The sequence below is a fragment of the Cryptotermes secundus genome, unplaced genomic scaffold (genome assembly GCF_002891405.2).
Source record: "Cryptotermes secundus unplaced genomic scaffold, Csec_1.0 scaffold870, whole genome shotgun sequence".
In the NCBI taxonomy this organism is placed as follows: Eukaryota; Metazoa; Arthropoda; class Insecta; order Blattodea; family Kalotermitidae; genus Cryptotermes; species Cryptotermes secundus.
Genome location: NW_019743163.1, coordinates 981,250 through 1,003,272, shown reverse-complemented (window position 1 = coordinate 1,003,272; position 22,023 = coordinate 981,250). Strand labels below are relative to the sequence as shown.

At 42.7% G+C, this 22,023-nt stretch overlaps 1 protein-coding gene across 3 annotated transcripts in view; it reads right to left on the bottom strand.

Annotated features, from left to right (window-relative positions):
- LOC111873976 (zinc finger protein 717) overlaps positions 1-21,170 on the bottom strand; it is a 32,493-nt gene extending 11,323 nt beyond the window's left edge. Inside the window, exon 1 of one of the 3 annotated variants that reach the window (XM_023869096.2) lies at positions 20,962-21,170. Coding sequence is in view for 1 of the 3 variants with exons in the window: in XM_023869095.2 (XP_023724863.1) it covers positions 4,403-4,439 (37 nt within the window). In the remaining 2 variants the exon portion in view is untranslated. Of the gene's footprint in view, positions 1-4,402; positions 4,579-8,153; positions 8,218-20,961 lie in introns of those variants that run through there. The other 2 variants (XM_023869097.2, XM_023869095.2) reach the window with 2 other exon arrangements.
- Between the last annotated feature and the right edge of the window lie 853 nt (positions 21,171-22,023).

The following is a 22,023-nucleotide window of genomic DNA, read 5'->3' as shown; positions in this document are numbered from 1 at the left end:
CGCTGGGAACCCTGAAACTGTGATGTATAGTCTCCCCCCCCCCCGCCCCCAATGTAGTGTCTCTCACTACGACCACCACTTCTTCTCTCTCTCTCTCTCTCTCTCTATTATAAGGGAGTCTTGAGACGGCAGTTAGAAGAGTAGGAGGCTGGTGTGAGATGGCCGCCAGCCTGCGAGAACGTGATCCCGGGAGCAGGGGAACGTCCACTAGTGAAGACACAGCTGACTGAGAAGACTCAGTACGTGCTGTAGTGAACTGCAGAGCGTGTCAAGCAATCCTAACCCCGTCTATAGTCACTTTATGACATGACAGTATAATTAGTTGGCTCTAACACGTTTGTGACGTTTCGGAAACACCGGATTTAAAATGTATAAAAACTATATGATGAAGTGAGTGCTCATACGTATGGGAGAATAAGTAACGGACGTGGAGGAGAGTATTTAACGAGGGAGTGATAAAATCACGGAGGGTGGATGGGAAGAATACATAGCACGCAAGAGGGCCGTGAGAAATATTACGTATACAAACTTTCAGTCAACAAACCTGGAGGAATGTTGTAAGTTGGGAGATCTGCGCTCCAAATGGAAGGATAATATTAAAATGAATCTAAAATGAACAGGTTGTGGACTGGATTGGACTGGCTAAATATATGGTCCGTAAAATGTAAGGGCTTTCTTGACCACCTAACTGATGATAGGCTGGTAGAGGACTCTTCTCAGTGGAGTTCATTACGCTGTTCTAAGAATTTGCAATAAGCCGTTCTAAATATTTAGTTTCGTGAGGATGGACAGAATTTTGATATCTAAAGGCGAAAAGAAAGGCATTTAAAATAAAGGTTTTGTTATTCTCTGTTTGAAAGGAAGGGGCGCATGCAGTAATAACACGATTATTAAGCATAATTTAAAGTCAATATCAATCACACAGGCTCTGTAGCCTACGGCCGATGTGAGGTTACATTTGGGGGACATTGCTGTAACATATCCTGTAGGGACAAAAGTTTGTTTTCCATGTTCGGAAACAAAATGTGCACCTGTCTAAGCACATCCCGCGAGTGCGGACCACGGAGATATAGCTCCATGCATTCTAAAACGCTGCACTAGAATGAAGTGAGTTTTCGGCTTCACGCTCCGCCCGATTTACCTCCAATGAGTGATCCACCTTTATTCAGTAAGTAAGAGGTCGGGTGAGAATGGAAGTCGACAGAAAAGACCCCCTTCTACCGGGAATCGAACCTCGGTCGCCCATCCATTGCTGACTGAATTATCACGGTTCATATACAGGGGTTAAACAAAATAATGGAAACACTACAACTACTGTAAACATTTCTTTTTTAATATAGTGTTGGACCATCTTTTGCGTTCAATAGAGCCTCAGTCCTCCTTTGCATGAACTCGTACAAGTTTTGAACAGTTTCTAGCGGCATTTTGTACCATTCTTCTTGAAGAACATCTTCAAGTTGCTTTAGGGATTTTGGAGGCGGGAAACTGTTCCTCACTGTAGTCTCCAAAACTGACCACAGTGGTTCACTGATGTTCAGATCTGGTGAAGGTGCTCGCCAGGGAAGATGTTGAAGTTCACCTTCATGCTCTTCAAACCACAACTGAACAGTTCCAGCTGTGTGAATGGGGGCATTGCCGTCTTGGAGCACTGCACCGTTGCTCGGAAATAGCGTCTGGACCATGGGATGCACCTGATTGCGCAACCTGCCTACGCACTCCCTTGCAGTAACTCGGCCATGAAGGCTAACAATGGGACCAACAGAATACTGTACCGTGATGTTGCGGCCCAAACCTTCACAGAACCTCCCCCGTGTTTCACTGTTCGGACCCAATCAGGCAATGCGGATTGTAGGCTTCCTTGGCTGTTCTCAGAACGTGAACTCTTCCTGATGTAGGGAACAGAGTGAAGGACGACTCATCTGACCATATCGCGCGCGTGCGTTTAAAGTGGTCGTGACACCGTCGTCATTAATTTCAGTACTCGGAGGTTTAGCAATTGCAGCCCTGTCAGTGTAGACAATACAAATTCTATTTCTCAGTTTCTTAGTGTTCCCATTCTTTTGTTCACCCACTCTACATGGTGTACTTTTATTTTTATTTCTTGGGGTGGGGTGAGACTGAGTCCTCTTGGTATGTCGCCCACTGTTTGGCGCATTGTAACAACCCCGGTTGATAAATGATGACGAATGTGGAGCAGTAGGTTGAATAAGAATTGGCAGGAAAACCGAAGTACTCGGAGAAAGCCTGCCCCAGTGCCACTTTGTCCACCACAAATCCCACATTACCTGACTTGGGATCGAAACCGGGCCGCTGCCGTGGGAAGCCGGAGATTAACCTTCTCCTCTCTGGCAGGGCCATTACGTGGGGATATCAATTTAAATTTAGATTCAAGTAAGTTGCGTATTATGATGTACAATGGATTGAGCTGACGAAGGACAGAGTCCAGAGGTGGGCTGTTGTGAATGCAGAAATAAGCCTCAATGTTCTATAAACACAGTTGCCTTATCAGCAGCTCCTAACAATATCATATGTACTTCATAGGATTTTACGGTACTCCCCATCGAGTTCATGGACTGCCCAATGGCCTCCTCCTAACGGCCATTCTTGTCCATGGTTTTGTATGCATTTCTAGTCCATTTAAATTTCAATGGTATAGTTCAGCTCTCGCTAAACCACATGACCAGTGGTAGGTAAGTAAGTAAAGGTATCGCTGTACCAGGCCCTGGAGTCCCATAGGGTTTTGAGACGTTGAGGCTCCCACATTTTCTAGACAATCGGCTCACAGATGGAGGTGAGGTTGTCAGCCTTACTCGCTGGTCACCCTTTATCGCCAGGAAGATTCCTGGTACCCATTTTTGTTAGAGGCTGAGTCGACCCCAGAGCCATAGTGCGGCTGGAAGGATTAGGTAAATTGAAAAAAATTGAATGACCTCATCGGGACTTGAACCCGCGACCTTCCGGCTTGTAGCATAGCCCCGTGCCCCCACATAGCTTATTTAACATTTTTAAAGACACTTTCTATGTTTCATGGCAGACAATCAACCCTCGTTACGATTGGACTTGAATTAAGCGAAAATTGCCTTAATCGATAAAGCTCTCTGCTCATGCACGTGTAGTTATATTCAGTGTGACACTAAGTGTGCTCGGATGGCTGAGCCCTCCATGAGAAACCTCCAGTTGCGTAGCTCCTCTACAATTTACCAACATTTTATGGAACCCGATGGTTGATTGCCGTGTTCACAAGAGCCCTCCACTGGCTCCTGAACTTCGTTAACTCGAAAACGATATTAAATAGTATACAGTACCTTAATGGAAGTTGTCTGCATGAATACTTCTTTGTTTCTGGTCATATAATGAGTTCCGACCTGTTTCTTTCAGTTATTTGAGAAAAAATATTCGTTTTATAATTGTGAAATTATCAGGTCGGGAGAGACCGTGTTGGCTGTCACAAAAATGTTTGACTCTAAGGCCAAGGGATGTGTGAGATTTCACTCTCAGACCAAGGGTTACGTCGATTGAAAAAGGTTAAGAAACGCTGACCTAAGGTTCCTCATCACGTCCTCGGTGCTATATTAAGCCGAGATTTCGTCAAGGCCTGGGACGAGAAGCAGAAACGAGCGAAAAACTGCTCCAGAAAGCATAAGACGTTTCAGAATTACTGGAATGAGGAAATTCGCTAAACAAAGAGGCATATCGTGAGATCGGATTTGCAAATGAATGACAGTCCAGTAGGCAATGTAGGAATAACAATCGATATGAGTTTACATATCGATATCGTATATATCAGTTCATATCGAATCGTTTTAATCGATTTTCATAAATCGCAATGAAAGCCGAATATTATTAATTTATCAAGACCATTTACATTTAATATATAAATATATTTAACATATTTGTGTATATATATAATTTAAAGTCATCTAGTGACAGTAAAATTTCTTGTTTTTACGATCCCATTTGAAATGAGAGTAAATCATATATCGAAGATTATTAACGTGTTAATTAGAAAATTTCCCTACCACTTCAAATTATTTACATCGGTTGACATCCATAAAACATGATCAACTGGAAAAAAAATCCGAACTAGCATAAAATAAAATCAACTAAAATTTTGTGGTTGAAGTTTATTCGCTTTAGGGATCTTCGGCCCAAAATATGAACTCCTAATTTATCAAGCTTTGTTGCACATTTAGCGAAGGTAGCCTTGCTGCATTCACCATACAGGTACCAATCTCTTTCAGCAAGGCTTTGTAAATTACTGTTACGAAATAATTTTCCTGAAATAAAACCAAATATCAAATAAACAAACAAACACAGTTCGTCAATAAATTGACTCAGACAATGTTAAAATTACATAAGTCGGCAACAAATCAAAAACGATGTAACTAGAATATTCATTTACCTTGGTAACAATGTGTATACTGCAAGATAGACCCCATATCTTGTTTCTCTATTCAGTATCCGAAACAAAAGTGAAGTATACCGTCGTGTAAGAAGAGACTAGCATCTGCTTCCTGCGACACCGCCAACGGGAGTGGCTGAAGCCCGTAATGAAGGATAGTTAAATGTAACGTTAAGCTGCTGGATCCAAGGGCGATGCTGACAAACATAGACAAGCATGAGGTATAGCCAGATCTTACCAGTTTTGCATCTCCCCTTGGCCTCTAAGGTCGGAGGTCAAGACCTGGATTCTCTCAGAAAACCGGTCTGGACCCAGAACAGAAGACCAACTGATAAGCGTGTCTATGTAATCGAGTGGTACTTGGCATTAAGCCCACAAATCACAGCAACGCACAAAATCATTTTGGGGAGGGGCAGAGGACGAACCGTGGAGACACGTATCTGCTAAATTCATTCCCGTATAAAAACAAATAACATATTTCTCCCACACTTTTATGTTGCTTAGAGAAAAATGAATTAAAATTCTGTTGTCACCAACGGAATTTACTGCCTTCTGGGATGTGTCATCGTGTAAAGATATTTACCAACTTTATGTAAATTTTCCTCCAATTTTTCATTCTTCTATTCTAAAATGGAGACATCTACTTCCCACGTAAACGCCAGTAAGCCCACCTGTCTACCAAACTATACGGTATCACAGTCCAGAAAATAGTAATCTTCATGGTAACCGCTGTCAGAATCTCGAATGTCAAAATGTGATATATCGCTTTTTGTCTGTGCATGATTTTAGGTGCATTTACATCAGTGCACCCAGATCAACACTGTAACTGCCTTCAGTTGTTCACACGAAGGGAATAAGTGGCTGCGGTGGCATGCACTCCCGCACGACTATGGACCTTAAAGAAACAGGATGTAGGAATGTGCAGTGCACTCAGTTGGCTCAGAACCGTGTCCACCAGCGGGCTATTCCAACATGTTTTTGAGCCGCTGTGTTCCATAAAATGTGGCAGAATGTTCTGAGTGATTTTTCGTTTCTGAATAACAAGTTTTCTCCGCGGGATCAGACTGATATCATCTCGGTTGTAACACTCCGTACTCTTACATTTGAATACAAACGTTTCGGAGGAAATTGCTGCCTCCGACTTCAGGTGTGACCCTCAAGATGAAGATAAAATATTCCTCCGAAACTTTCATATTAACTTAACATGACTACACGGCGTCGGAATCCAGAATACGACAATTTGTACACTCACCACCGCATAACTTTTCTCGTCACTGCATGGGGCTTCTTCCCGGGGAGCGGAAGGGGTGAGAAAAACGGGCAAAAAGTGCTAATTGTTTTTTATTCAGGATAATAAAGGTAAGGTGAATCTATCCCTGTAACAGGCCGTGGAGGCCCATAGCTTTGTGAGACGTCGAAGCTCCCACATTTCCTAGACAATCGAATCTCATAATGCGTGAGGTTGTCAGTCTTACGCGCCGACCGTCCTTTACCCCCCAGGAAGATTCCTGGTACTCATATCTGTTAGAGGTTGAGTCGACCCCAGGGCCATAGTGCGGCTGGAAGGATTAAGTCTAATGAAAAATCCAGTGACGTCATCGGGAATCAAACCTATTACCTTCTTGCTTGTATCATAGTGCCTCAACCAACTACGCTACTGCGTGCGCCTTTTATTCAGGATAGAAGAATATTATTTTTAAATAATCATAATTTTTCATAATAATACTCGGAATATTTAATTATTTTTCAATTTCGAGTTTTCCAGATATCCGGCAGGGAGGAGGACCAATAGCTAGTTTGCCCCTTCTCCCTTCCTTGCCGACGCCCATGAATTTCAACGGTGTGTTGTGACACGGATAAAAAGGTTAGGTCTAACAGTGTTAAGAAGCGTCAATAAAGTTCATACACTGAGGACATCTATTGATAACATTCTACACACGACGCAATATCCGACGCGTGTGGAGTCACGGTTCACTTGTTCCAGTACGTCAAAATCATCGTCTGCACAAAAAAATGATCACATATACGTATTTACGCATAGTAAAAAAATTCTGTCTTTAGTCCACACATATCCAATTTAAAATATCTGCTGTTAAGAAGTCCCATTGAATCTTACAAAAATATCTAAATGTCTTGGGAGGTCACATACGTGATCTCTTGCTAGGCAAGTTGGTCAGATCACTGCAGCTCTGCCGGTATTTACCAGATTATGAGAATAGGGCGACAATTGTAGATAAAATAAAAGGTTAATTTTAACCGCTGTAATCACGTACATGTACAGTGCATAACACGTGAACCTAAAAACTTGTGGATAATTCTGACAAACACCAATGAAAATAACTTCGTTTTATCACTGTTTTTAAAGCGTAGCAAAATTATTTACTGGTGTGAAATTTCAACGAACACGATTAATTTTATGGTTATATGGCCCTGGGGTGGACTCAGCCTCTAACAGAAATGAGTACCAGAAATATTCTTGGGGGTAAAGGGCGAAGGGCAACTAAGGATGACATCACCGCCATCTGTGAGCCGATTGTCTAGAAAATGTGGGAGTCTCGACGTCTCACAGCTCTATGGGCCTCCACAGTCTGTTACAGGGGCAGCTTTACCCTCAACCCTCCTTCGGTGAAGTGTGAAATGCTTTCAGTTCTGTAGCTGAGTGCTTCTTGAATATGATGTTCTTGCTGTACGCTCACACAGGATTCTATTCTGGGTGGGGGGGGGGAGGAAATGTTTTTACTGATCGCCCAAGAGTATTCTGGATGAAGGGATATAAAAATATACTTTTAGTTCGGATTGTTAATATATGGTACGTTTCCTTCTTCCTTTCAATTTTATTTATTTTCTTAAATTCGGGTTAGAGGAGCAGATGCTGGCGCCCATGACCCAGAGGTTCATTATGTTCATAGGAACCAACTACTGGACTTCACTCTGCGTAAACCGGCCCCGTTCCACACCCCACTTCATTAAAGTATATTTTGATATTATATTCTCCCAGTGAGGACACAAGTGGAGTCTCATGCTCGTCTTCCACATTCGTGCTGCATGTCTCTCCTATCTCATACTAATATTAGGGAAAGAGATATTCCTTGGGTTCACTTCATGGTCTTTTGTTTTATTGCGTCGTGTAGTCTGGTATGTGGGCCTCGAGTGTTTCTGAGGAATATACTGCCTCCATCTTACCTTCAAGTCTCATACCATGTATGAGGGAGATGATGAATTGTATCAAGCGGAAGACTTTTATATTCTGGGATATGCTGCAGTGTAGTCCGTTGAAAGACAAAGCTCTTCTTGCTGCTTGTTCCGTGTTGGTTCATTGCTTTGCTTAATCTCCTACCCTGAAGATGGAGGCGACACGTTCCTCCGAAACAGCGGTATAGTTTCAATGGACTGCATTGCGTTATATTCTAGAAGACCACCGCTGTGAGAACCTTAAATCCCGTATGCGGAATAAATTTATAGTCATAATAACTGAAGTGAACAGGCCACTCAGGACTCAGGTGTAGATGGGAGGATAATATTAAAATGAATCTTAAATAAATAATAATAATAAAAGCTTAATTCACCTGGCTCAGAATATGGTTCAGTGCCGCGCTCTGCTGAACATGGTCACTCTCTTTATTTTCTGTACAAGGACGGGAACTTCTTGAACAGCTAAACAACCATCAGCCCCTAAAGAAGTACCCTGTTCCGTAGGATACATTTAGCAAATAGGACTTATACGGGAGAGCTCATGCATTATCGTACTTACAGTTATAACGATGGCCACACACGTAACCGAACTTCAGTCACTGACAGTGGAGCATCTAGCTTACACCTCGCAGGCCCAAGAGATGTCGCCGTGCCTACTCAACAGTGGAGACTGTCGTTTTGTTTGGGAGGGTTCAGGTGGAATCTGCCACTCTCCAGGGGACACAACAAAGTATTCAGTCCCCCTGGGGGGGGGGGGCGAAAAGGGGCAAAGGGCAGGGGGGATTTCTAATAATACCGGCGCTTAGTTATAATACTCACGAATATGTATGCAACATGAAGATTCGCCTTCACGTGAGACCGACCTCCAACACAAGAACATTTTAGGCTACATGCTGTATCTAAGAGAGCCTTACTCGGCAGTCTGACCAGAGAGACTGGCCCCACGCATTTTCTCCAAAGCTTGTGGGAACGATGGCTTGTATATTGATATTTATTAAATGTGTTCCTGTTCTAAGGAGCGCCCCTGTGGTCTAATGGTCAGAGTTCCTGCTTACAAATTCAGAGGTCCCGGGTTCGATTCCCGGTGCTACCAGATTTTATGATAAGTACTGGGTCTGGACCGGGGTCCACTCAGCCTCGTAATGATAATTGAGGAGCTGTTTCAAGGAGATAGCGGCTCCGGTCTAGAAAACCGAAATTAACGGCCGTGGTGATTCGTTGAGCTGACCACGCGACACCCTCTATCCGCTAAACTTGGCACTAAACTTTTGCCGACAAGCGGCAGTCGCTCGGTCGGTATAGTTCATTTGCGGACTAAAATCACGGAATGTTCCTGCTCTTATGTGAAACGTGTAGCATGCAAGGGAGACGTGAGAAATGCGAATGAAATTTTAGTCAGAAAACAAGAACGGTTGAGACTCCTTTGAAGAAATATGGGTAGAATTAAAATTGATCACAAAAATACTCGTATGATCGGCGTACGTGAATTGGATTCATCTGGCTCAGGATAGGAGCAATTATCAGGTTCGCAAGAACGACTGCGCTCTATGTACCTTGCATTCCGTGTTTAGACGCAAATCTGTGACACTACTGTGAGATGAACTTGTTAAAATGTGCCATACAAGAACTGAATACAGAATTTTAGTGTGGAAACCTGTTTCAAAGTACTAGCTTCAACAACAGAAAAGCTGCATGGATAATATTAAGAACACTCCTAGGAAGATGGGTTTCGTGAGTGGGAAATTGCTCTGGATATTAACAATTGTCAAGTTTTGATATTCCGGACCCTGGCCTTTGATGGTATGAGACATGTCAATTAATGAAATTGTTTTATAACCAAAAGGACCATTCACCTACAGACCCAAATTTAGAATAGTATTAAAATGGATCTTAAAAATAGGGTTACTGATGTGGACTGGATTGATCTGGCTTAAGACAGAGTCTTAATGGAAGGCAGTTATGAAAGGTTCAGGGAATTTAACTAGCTGAGCAACCATTAGCTGTTCGAGAAGGGATCTTCTCCATGTTTCAGTTGGTGCCTTAGAAGGGCGCAAGGTAATGTGTTCACAGCAGAACAAGTGAGAATTTTTATATGAAAAAGTTGTCATCAGGGTGGGCTTTGTTAACATCACTTTCCTACCACGTTTCATTAAAGTAACCTAGTTCTTTCAGGAGTTATGAAATCACGGGCTTAAGACTAGATATCTTGACTGCATCGAATACTGAGACAAACCCTTGTACTAGAAAGTTAATGATAATAATAAGTGTTAAACTCTTTTCATAAGTTTGCAGCCCTGGCCGGCTTCAAAATGTAAAGTTTGAGCTATGTTTAATTAAAGATCACGCAATGCAATCCTTGTGATTACAAAAGCGCAGTTCTCAGATTTCAATTCAATTATAATAACCAATGTCAAATTTTGTAAAGTCTATTTACAGAAAGCGCTGTTGACAAAGTCCTCCAAAGAGGACACTTCAGAAGGACTGCAATCACTTCGTAACGAAACGTGCCAAGTCACAGGATATGGCATAAAGATTTCCTTGGATTTAATGGTTACAAAAATGTCCGATTTTTGGTTATTTTCTTGTGGGTTGTAGTAGGCAATGCTATTTTTCTTCATTTATTATAACTTCATGGGACATGCGTTTAACTGCCGGTAAATTTTAAATATTACAATATCAGTAAGTTATGTAATTAAAATATATAAACAGTAAAGGTATCCCTGTAACAGGCCGTGAAGGCCCATAGGGTTGTGAGACGTCGAGGCTCCCACAGTTTCTAGATAATCGGCTCACAGATGGCGGTGAGGGTGTCAGTCTTACGCGCCGACCGCCTTTGCCCCCCCCCCCCCGGGAAGATTCCTCATACACACTTCTGTTAGAGGCTGAGACGACCCCAGGGCCATAGTGCGGCTGGAAGGATTAGGTCAATTGAAATATCTAATGACCTCCTGCGGACCGGAACCCGCGACCTTCCGATAAACGTAATATAATTTTTAATAGAAAAATATAACTCTATTTATTTTCGATTATTTCTGTGATTTAAGAACAATCATTCTCTTCCTGCTTCTTCCCCATTACTCCACTAAATAATAATTGATAACTGAAATCATTGATTGGTTCCTCGCTGCTGCATGAGGTACTGAGGTTATCGAAGTAGGTAATGCATTACGTCATCGCATTGCACTTTCGGATCGGCGAGTGTGATTCATTTGTTTTTGGGAAGCCATGTTGAAGACGAGTGTGAAGAGGACGAATATATATGATGGTGAAAAAACTAAACTCTCTTTTGCGTGGATAAACTAGTGACAATTATTATTTTATTTTTATTATTATTATTATTATTATTATTATTATTATTATTATAAGAATTCAAGAGCAACAATTATCTCCTACATAGAACAAAGTAAAGATTGATTAATGAAATAGTCAGTTCATTAATGTGTCATTGCATTTTACCTTTGGTTGTTAAGACAAGTACTGAATGATATTCATCTGTTAGTGAATTTATTACGCAAGTGAAACCCGCAAAATTGTTTTATTTATTATTCATGACTTTTTGGAAAACATTCCAGAAGTAATTACAGCTAGATGATTTATAAATAAGTGTGACAATTAAGTATAGTATTTGTCTTACATGTGTGTTGCGGCAAAAGTGAGGTTAACGTTTTTTCGGGACACCTTCAAACAAATTCATTATCAGCAATGTCCTTATACAGGTTTGCCATTACTTAACCAGTCAAACACTGGAAATTGAAATCACCAAGTTCATTGTTAAAAATGCATTATATTGCTTAATACAAGCTACTAATTGTTGCATGACGAAAGTTGTCGCACTATTTTTTTGTAATAATTTCGAAACGTTAAGAGTTTTCCATATCTTTCTGCAGGGACGACGTATGAAATGCAGATATGTTTTAAATAACAGCAGGTTGTATATGTAAAGGAAATAGAAAGATATGAGGGTAGCAAATATACTAAAAAAAAGTAAAGGTATCCATGTAACAGGCCGTGGGGGCCCATAGGATTGTGAGATGTTGAGGTTCCCACATTTTCTATACAATCGGTTCACAGATGGCAGCAAGGTTGCCGGCCCTACGCGCCGGCCGCCCTTTACCTCCAAGAATATTCCTGCTGCTCATTTCTGTTAGAGGCTGAGTCGGCCCCAGGGCCATAGTGCGGCTGGAAGGATTCCGTCAATTGAAAAAGAATCCAATGACCACATCGGGACTTAAACCCGAGACCTTCCGGCTTGTAGCATAGTGCCTCAATCAACTACGCTACCGCATGCCCCTAGGAAATATAGTCCTATTAATTGTGAATTATTTCAATTAAGTCGGCAATTAACATTTCTAGCGCAGTCGCTTATTAAGCAAAAGCCGGTCATTCACATTACGAGATCTTAGCAGACTTTTCATTAAATTGTTAACAGAAACTAGGAAGACGGTCGCATCACGGAATGTATCGCTGTTTTCATTGGTTTTGGGATTCCAATCAATAAAAATATTTAACGAGTAACATAGATACCTATAAAAGACTGTAGAAGCATTTCAGGTTATTTGTAAATGCAAAATGCAAGAGCGTAACAACAGAGCAGCTGTTTCCATCTACCGTCTTATACACCTGATGATGGCAATCAGTCAGGCCGAAACATGTGTTAAATAAATAAGAAGAGCCAACGAGCCTCGAAGTGTGAATTCAATATATGGACGGAGCTGCACACGCACACACACGCGGGGAAGTGAGAATTCTGAAATTGAAATACACAGTGCAACAGGATGCTTCAATGCAATAGGCTAATAAAAGCCTAACTTGAGGTAGATGATGATGATGATTATGAACTTCTCCACGCAGTAAGAAGAGACTGGTAAGCTACAGAATTAGTGCGGCGTGAGGAGCGGTTTGTGGGAACCCCTGTACTTGGAGGAACAACGTGGGGGTCCCTCTATATGTGACACGTTTCAAATTGTAGGTCCTATTATAATAGACGAACTAGTACATAAAAAACTGTTCATTCTTTGTTCGGGCAGTTGCATCGGCAGGGGGCGACAAAGAACAGCAGGAGTATGGAAGGGAGGGGGTCTCGAGCGGTAGGGGTGGCCAGCATCCGGCGCGAAACCTCCCCTCATACAGGTTGAGCAACCGCTCGCATAGTTGCAGTGGTGGCGGTGCTTGCCGTTATTGGGGACCTTAAACCTACTTCACTTTCTTAAGTAAGGAAAGTGGCCTTGCAAGATAACCGTGTGTCCACCTTACAAGTCTTGAACAAGCTGAATGATTTTTACGAAATTTGGTACGATCGTTATGCTGTTGGAAGCGACTCCAAAGCCTTGCTTTTTTTAATTTCTAAAGATAAAGTTGAATTAGGAGGAGACCGAATTCAGGTAATGTTTGCTACCTTTCAATCCAGCAGCTTTTGTCTTCTGCCTGCCGTCTAAAAACACAAAAATAATAATACATAAAACCGTAATTTGTCTGTGGTTCCGTATGGGTGTGAGACTTGGTCTCACTTGAAGTGACGGAGGTTGGAGAAACTGCATAATGATGAGCTTCATAACTTGTACTCTTAGCCAAGTATAATTAGAGTGATCAAGTCAAGGAGGAAGAGATGAGCATGGCACGTAGAACGCAAGGGGTAGAAGAGGAATGCATATAGGATATTGATGGGAGAACCAGAAGGAAAGAGACCACTAGGAAGACCAAGGCGTAGGTGGGTGGACAATATTAGAATGGATGTTAAAGAGATAGGATGGGATGGTATGGATTGGATAGATCTGGCTCAAGATATGGACCAGTGGAGGGCTCTTGTGAACACGGTAAGACTGCTTTCTTCACGGTAATGAACCTTCGGCTTCCATAAAATATTGTGAAGTTCTTGAGTAGCTGCACAACTGGCGGCTTCTCAATAAGGGCTCAGCTCCATGAGAGGGTGAGTGAAAGGGAAACTTGTCCCTGTGTTTAGCTAATTAAGCATCATGCCATGAAGAAGGATGGGGGAGTGGATGTATAACTCCACGTATTCTTGACCTTCGGCGCTAGTTGGAGTGGTCAGCTTCACGCCCAAAGCACTTTACACCCGGAGAAAGGGCCCTCGGTACCCCCTGGATATGAGTTTGGGTGGACCCCAGAACTGGTCTGGCCGATATAGAGAGGAGAAAATCTCTCTCCTACCGGGACTTGAACTCCGATCCCTCGGCCATCAAGCCCGTAGTCAGGTGCTCTACCGACTACGTTATAGCAGTCTGTCATAGCACTGTGTGTCTGACTTGTGAAATTGTGAAGTGGGGACGCCACAAAAAAAGACACAAGTAATGCAGGGTCCTGAGCTGATGTGTAATCACAGGCGCTGGAAAAAATTTGCAGCTTTAGTTAAGTTCTTGAGGNGGGGGGGGGGGGGAGTGTAAAGTAACAATATGGAACCCATGGGAAAAAAAATTGTTTAACTTTCGGTTTCATGGCGATAGCTAACGAAGCATTCGGTCCTGGTAAGTTAAATTTGCCGTGGAGACAGATTTCCGTGGTAAGTCGATGTTGCTCTTCAAGAGACGTCGATTTGTATGTTACCAGGAGGCGGACACAACGACCCAAGGCTCACCAGAAGAAATCTTTTGGGGAAAGAGAGGCGCCCCGAAATCGGACTGAACTACCCAACCAGCGAACTTGAAGAATAAACGAACTAACAGATTTGACCAACTGAACAAATAACTAAACAATCACTAGCTACAGGTTACATCACACGAATACAATAAAAGGCTTATAGCTCATTTTATTTTCTTTAAGCACAACTTGTTTCGACCGCATGCGGCCATCATCAGGCGAAACAACAAGATCAGTTTAACAATATATACACTGATGTGTTAAAATGTGGCAAGGTATAAAAGACGTAAGAGGTAGAAAAACAGATAAGACGTAATGGAAATTGGCCGGTCTCGATCCAGTTTTCTACAAAACCTGATTATAATAAAAACCAATTAGACCAAGGAATTAAATAACCAACGAATAAACTAACTAACCAAACGATAAGCTACCTGTAATTGACCAAACAACTGATTAACTAACCAAACAAACTTGGTTCAAGCAGTTACGCCTCTGACAATTATTGAAGAGGTGACAGGCTGAAATATCGGTTGGGACACAGGTTAGTCTGAATTTGGTGGTCTTTCTCAGTCCCTCCAGGCAAATTTCGGGATTTTTTTTATTGCTAGTGGGGTGGGACTAAGTCCCTTGTATTGCCGCCACTTCTGGCCTCTTGTACCAGCCCCAGATGATAGGTGAGGGTGATTGTGGAGCAATTGGTGGAATGAAGATTGGCAGGGGAAACGGAAGTACTCGGAGAAAACCTGCCCCAGAGCCACTTTGTCCACCACAAATCCCACTTGACAAGACCCGAGATCGATCCCAGGCCGCCGCGGTGGAAAGCCAACGACTAACCGCTTGAGCTACGGCGCGGCCAAATTCCGGGATAATATATCTAATTAGGTCACTACCGCTTCCTTCTGTATTCCTTCCAATTTATTATTCATTAATCATCCTGCCATTAGGCGCTATACAGTCCCAGCTACTGAGAGCCTCAGTGAAGAAACCACAAATGAATAAATACTTCCCGGAAAACAACCTAACATATGGATCGCACGTGCAACCGTCTGCGTTGCTGGTTGCGTTCTGCATGTGGCCTTATTGTGTCAGGACAGTGAACTAATGTGATACACGCGACTTTCGACAGCTGGATGAGATATGTGTCGGACGGCCGAAAATGGGCTCGCAAATTTATTCCCACTTAAACTGACAGATTCAATTGCAACTGCATCCTGGTTTCCGTTCCAAATCACGTGACACAGAAAATGTTTCACTCTTTTAGAGTCTATAAAATGTGATCTCTCATAAAAAAAAATCAGAATCTGAGTTTTATAGGAATTGCTGGGTTTTTCGGACTTTGCTCCTCGTCCGATATTCTGAAGAAAAAAAAACACAACACAACCTTTCGGAAACTGGATCTGTTTCCCTCCACAGATGAGTGGGGAGAGGTCCGTTAGAAAGATCTTTGTGTTTCGAGAGGGAATTCTTGCCAAGTACGCCCAGCGAGGATCGAGCATAATTGTGTGATCTCGGTGTTATGATTCCGTACATTCTCATCCGTAGTTACCGCAGTATCGTATTGCAATCTTGGTTTCCATGCTCACTCCATTGAGGAGAGGAACCAGTGGAGGGCTCTTGTGAACCTTCTGGTTCCGTGAAGTGCTGGAAAATTCTTGGTTAGCTGCATAACTGACGGCTTCTCAAGAACAGTTCAACTCCATGGAGTTGATTATGGACGATTCCGTAATTCCATCATGTAATATGGCTCAAAGCTATCACCCAGAATACGCTTATAGGATTTTACAAAATTTCTAGAAGGACTTGTAAGCAGATGTTACATTACTCGTGTTCTAGTGACGAAATACCAACATTGGCTATGGGTCGGTTCCGAATATTTTTCCGTATGTCGGGCGGGCCACTTGTCATCATGGCATGGCGCGTCCTCAGGTGGTGGATGGAGACTGCTTCCAGATATGGAGGGTAGCTACTAATATGTTGAGTAAGCAGTAGCGAACAGCCGTCAAGGGGTGGTAATCTAGCTTGGGGGTTGAGCGTGGAGCCAACAGTTCCTCACATGAAGAGAGTCAGTTTGTTGCCAATTATTCTACAGGATTTCGGACACGGGGGATCTTGTGAACACGGTGATGAACCTTCGGGTTTCGTAAAGGGCGGGAACTGCTTCGAATAATTGAGCGGCTATTTGTACAGTTTATGTAATTGTATTTGTGTTTGTACTGGTTGTTTAGGGAAGCAATAATCACAGAGTTAGTTGTTTAATTTTCGATAAACTTCCTTATTAGCTTCAATGGTGCCTGTTTCCTCTTCTGCTTTTACTGACAGTTTATTCCCACTTTTAATTAAACGCCCCCTCTGTATTGACATATGAATCTCTAACATATATATGATGATACTGAATTGAAGACGGTTCTATTCCACACAAATTTTAAACTTTGTCAGAAAAATTAACCAGAAAAAAAATGCCAGTAATTTATATGAAAAATCTCCCGATTAGAACGAAACATGCTTCCAAAAAAATAAATTACACAAATTGTATGAAGGTTAATAGTTAAGCACTATACCATGAAGACGTATCAGGGAGTGGAGGTATAACTCCACATTTCTTGACCTCGGCACTAGATAGAGGTTAGTAATTAAAGAGGCCTCGTAATGATCAATAATGCTAAAGTAATACACATCGACGCATTTGCATTGGTTTTCTATGGAGCCAAGCACTGAACACGTGGCCAGCTGAAAGCTAGACGCAGAGGACGCAGAAGTGCAGACACTTGTGTCGCAGGCAAGTGCTACTGCACTTTGTAGGTTGAACACAATGAAACATGCTTACGTCTGGCGTATTCACTAATTGCTACGTGCCTTTTGTGCTTTCCGGGCCAGCACTGGGGGAAATTAAGGGCCTTAGAGCCATCTGCATTTAGAGTCAGATAAAAAGTTGAACCAACATATTAATCCGAAGCTAGGGTTCGAATCTTGGTTTGAATATATGGGAGTCAAGCATTGATATGTGTGGATTGGAAACTGATTCATTGTCTGATATTAGTCCTAGTGTCGGCTAACATGAATATATCACAAGCGCAGTTTCCAAATAGATTATATATATATATATATACACGTGTATATAGATATGGTTTATAACTGATTACAGAAGCTATGCAGTAAACCTTCGCGAAGCCGGTTAAAGTTAATCCGGATCAAAATATTAAAAATTTTGTTTACAGTTGAGTGCACGTGGGATTTAGGAGAAAGAGGACTTTCAGACTGTGCTGAGGGCAGCTGGAGAGACTGAAACCGCGCAAGCAAATATCCAAGATTGGCTTCAGCTGGATGAAGGAGACCCTGGATTTCAGCTTCTGACAGAGGAAGAAATTGCTGCAGTGATATTTTTTATTTATTTTCATCAGCACTACCTACATTATTACATTTTTCATTTATTTGTTTTATAAGTTTCTTTTTGTGTTTTAGGACTATCTGATACTTCATTAATCCAGATTACCGCTTAATCCGGATGCCCTCCCCCAATTAATCCGAAGAAGCGATGGTTTAGTGTATAATCTAATTAAAGATAGTTAAATAACCAAAGAAGAATGACTGTGCGTTATGCATACAGATCATGGGTAGTAGCTGAGAACAGAACCAATAGATGGAAGCAGTAAACAGGCGTGAGATTATCTGTGCTTTACAGAGGGCCGGTGGCCTTTGCCTAGGCCTTTTGTATATACGTCGTTTTTTTAAATAAAAAAAATATGTACTTCAATCGGTATTGCAGTCTTCAACTCTATTGAAGGAAAGTTACATCGCAATTATCATCAATCTAAAATGTCCTCTCTGTAGACCTAGTAGTAGATGTATGGTTTCAAATTATGACAATATTCGAAGATTTTGTGGATAGGTTCTACTGTATATTGTGGCGTGTACAGCTGTTCTTATGCAATAGGCGAATAAACAAAGGTGTTGTGTAACCCGTTTCTAGGCAACGGTTCGGCAAACACGTTCTCGCGGCAACGAATTCACACACAACAATACAATTACTGTTGAAAGCTGTTTTTCTGTTCGGTCCCTGCAAGGAAGACAACTGGGACAACCCAGTAAGTTGAAAGTCAGCCTGTGAAGAAAAGAGGCAGGTGTCAGTTGACAGAGAGTTAGCTGGAAGTCCAGCCTTTAGATATTTCGAAATAACCACAGGAAGTTTCATACTGCTACGAATTGGACCCATATCAATATCGGATGTTTTTCTCGATATCGAATAGTGTTACCTATATTGAATGGCATCTCGTATTTTGGTCACTAAACATTTAAGTTAGAATATAAGACCATATTGCAGCATCCCGTGTGTCACTGGTTTCATTAACGTGACTATTTTTCAAGAAGGCGTTTACCTAAGCAGTTTAATTGTCCGTGCCAATAGCACTGGTGAAACATTAAGTTTGAAATGTATCTTAAACCTCATGTATATATTTCAATCAGCCCATAAATACCGTATACATAATAACAGTGATTCCGAAATTAGATAAATGTTAATTTCAATTATAATGAAATTTGATTAAATTTGGTATAATGAAACGTTAAAAAAGTTCCGAGAGAATTACGCTTTAATCGATGTAGGTCCGACACAAAAACTGAGGCTGCAGGTTCTTCGGAAACGTCGGTACAAGACCGCACCATAACCTTAGGATCTTGTTATTGTTCAGACGTCCTTGCAGGAGCTAAATTGCAATAAGGCTTCGTACGGCAAGAAAATCGAGAATAGTAAACTTTACCTTCAGTAAGTACGTAATGTTTGAGACACATCATTGGTTTGAGATTATGGTGGAGTGGACAACAAACGTGCATCCTTCAGGAAAATTAGGTCATGGTATGTTTGTAAAAGTGACTTCTGAAAACAAGATTTAAAATGGACACAGATACAAAATAATCAGTTCAAGGAGAATTAATATCGCTTTTGTAACGACTTCAGTTCTTTTACTTGGCGAACATTCGATTCCAGGAAGCAGCATGGCATTTCCTGTCCACAGCACCCAGACTAGCTCTAGTAACCACCCTTCCTTCTTCCCTAAGCGGCCGGAGCGTGAAACTGACCACTCACCTTAGTCTAGTGCCGATGTTAAGAAAGTGTGCTGCTATACCTCCACTCCCCCATACGTTCTCATAGCGTAGTGTTCAGTCAAGCACATGGACTTCTTTACCTTCACAGTTTACAATTCTCCAAGTTATTTGTATTTCATCTCATATACGAGTAGACTGCATCAAGTTCCTGGCTAACCTAACAACACAAACGCCACTGCGTCAACACTACTACCACTAAAAAACAAACTCCGTGGTTTTAGTCCACAAGAGAACTACACCGACCGAGCGCCCGCCGCATGTCGGCGAATTTAGTGCCAACTTTAGCGGATAGAGGCTGTTGCGTGGTCAGCGAAACGAATCCCCACTGCCGTTAATTTTGGTTTTCTAGACCGGAGCCGATATTTCCTTGAAATAGCTCATCAATTATCATCACGAGGCTGAGTGGACCCCGTTCCAGACCCACTACTTCTCAGAAAATCTGGTAGCGCCGGGAATCGAACCCAGACCTCTGGATCTCTGCCAAGAACTCTGACCACTGGACGACAGAGGCGGTCACACTACTACCAATGCATGGTGCAGCGCCATTAGCATGTATGCAACAGACTCCTTAATGTGGTGAGAAACGTGACTCATATTTCGCCTTATGTGTTTTGGGCTGCAGAACGCTTTCATACCATAAAGCCAAACTCAATTTATACGGTAAAGGTAAAGTTACCACTGAGCTTAATTAATTAAGCACCACGCCATGAAGACGCTTTAACCTCAGCACTATAGAGAAGTGAGTCGTCACCTTCACGCTCCTGCCTCTTGACCCCCGAGAGAAAACTCCCGGTACCCGTTGTGTAGGGGGTTGAGTGGACCCCAGAGCCTCTGCCGGGAATCTGTCGTCCAGACTGTAGCCCAGTCACTATGTTGACTGAGCTACCCCGGCTCACCATTTTTATATGGCATAAATAAGGCTCTACAACCCGAATTATGGCCGTGTAACAATTGAATTTGGGTGCTGGGATGGCCGGGTGGAGAGGCGGTTGGCGATAGTTTTATACAAAACACGAAATTTACGATGGATTACAGGTATGAAGTCTCAGCTATTCTAAGTTTTTTTGTAACACGGTTTAATTTGTTTTACGAAGAAAATGTTAGAACAAAGTGTAATTTTGTTCCGGCAAGAATATACATGTATTCCTACAACTGCCTAATTCAAGGTACAGTGTCATACTAGTATAACCGTTACATCTGATGGACAGGAAATCCTGTTACCAAAAGTTAATTCAGATTAGATTACGCGTTGACAATGCCTTTAAACCAGTGGGGTTAAGTACAAATACGTGGGCCACGCCATAGCTCAAGCGGTTAGTCGCTGGCTTCCCACCGCGGCGGCCCGGGTTCGATCCCGGGGTCTGGTCAAGTGGGATTTGTGGTGGACAAAGTGGCGGTGGAGCAGGTTTTCTCCGAGTACTTTGGTTTCCCCTGCCAATCTTCATTCCACCAATTGCTCCACAATCACCCTCACCTATCATCTGGGGCTGGTACCGCAGTACAAGGGACTTAGTCCCACGCCACTAGCAGTAAAAAAAAAAGTACAAATACAGTATAACCTTCGCGGTTAAATAAACCAGGAGGCAAAGCAAGTAAAACGGGGTTACGATGCCCGGACGCAACGGAAAGGGAAGGCGACTGCTGTCAGTATAGCTGGCGAGCGATGGGCTTACCTGTGTGAAACTGGCCGGCCGGCGTGTGTGGTCTGCCGTCACTTCTGTCCTGTGTGGAAGTGCCGACTCTTCTCGGCCGATACAGAAGCAAGGTCGGTTGGTTTAGTGCAGAATGCACGCCGAGGAGACATCATTGCAATCTAGTACCCATCTGTCCTCGTTCCCCGGATGTCATTAGATCGCAGCAAGGAGCTCTGTTGTCGGAAACCTTCCTTCCCACGGCTCGAGGACTCGTTATGGTGGCCATAGCACAAGCTGCATCTCCCCCTCTACCCACTTTTTTAAAAAACCGGTAACAGTCATTGGTCTGGTGTGAGCGTAGATCGCTGCTGGGGGGAGCCTGACAGGGGGGCTGCATCATCAGCCTGAGGGGAGGAGGGAAGCGAAGCACATAGACCTCCTGGGGCGACGTCGTAACGCCGCCCGTTGACAACAGGTGGCCCTGCTGTGGGATCGTAAGACCGACCGCAGGTGGTTAACTGGTTAACCAGGTTCACGCTTAACGCAACGCCAACACCGGAGATCACTTTCCGCAAGAGATTAGTCGGTTTTTGTTAACCCCGGATAAAAACTTCACAATGTTCTGTTTACTGACTCCATGGAGAAGCCGCCAGTCGCTCAGCTACTCAAGGATTTCTCGACATTTTGTGGAACCCGAAGTTTCATTACCGTGTTCACAATATCCCTCCACTGGTCCCTATCCTGAGCAAGATCTGTAGTCAAAACCAGTTCTAATATTATCCACCCACCTACGTTTTGGTCTTCCTAGTAGGCTCTTTCCTTCTGGCCTTCCCACCAATATCCTACATGCATTCTTCTTCTCCCCATTCGTGCTACATGCCCTGCTCATCTCATTCTCCTTGACTCGATCATTTTAATTATACTTGGCGAAGAGGACAAGTTATGAAGCTCCTTATTATGCATATAATAGGATGGTAGTATTTTATTTTTTTACTGCCATGTGGGCTTAGAAAATTCCAAATACATTCTGGCAACTGGGTAGCTCAGTCTGTATAGTGACTGCGTGATGGAAACGATGGCCGGAGAATCGGAGTTCGATTC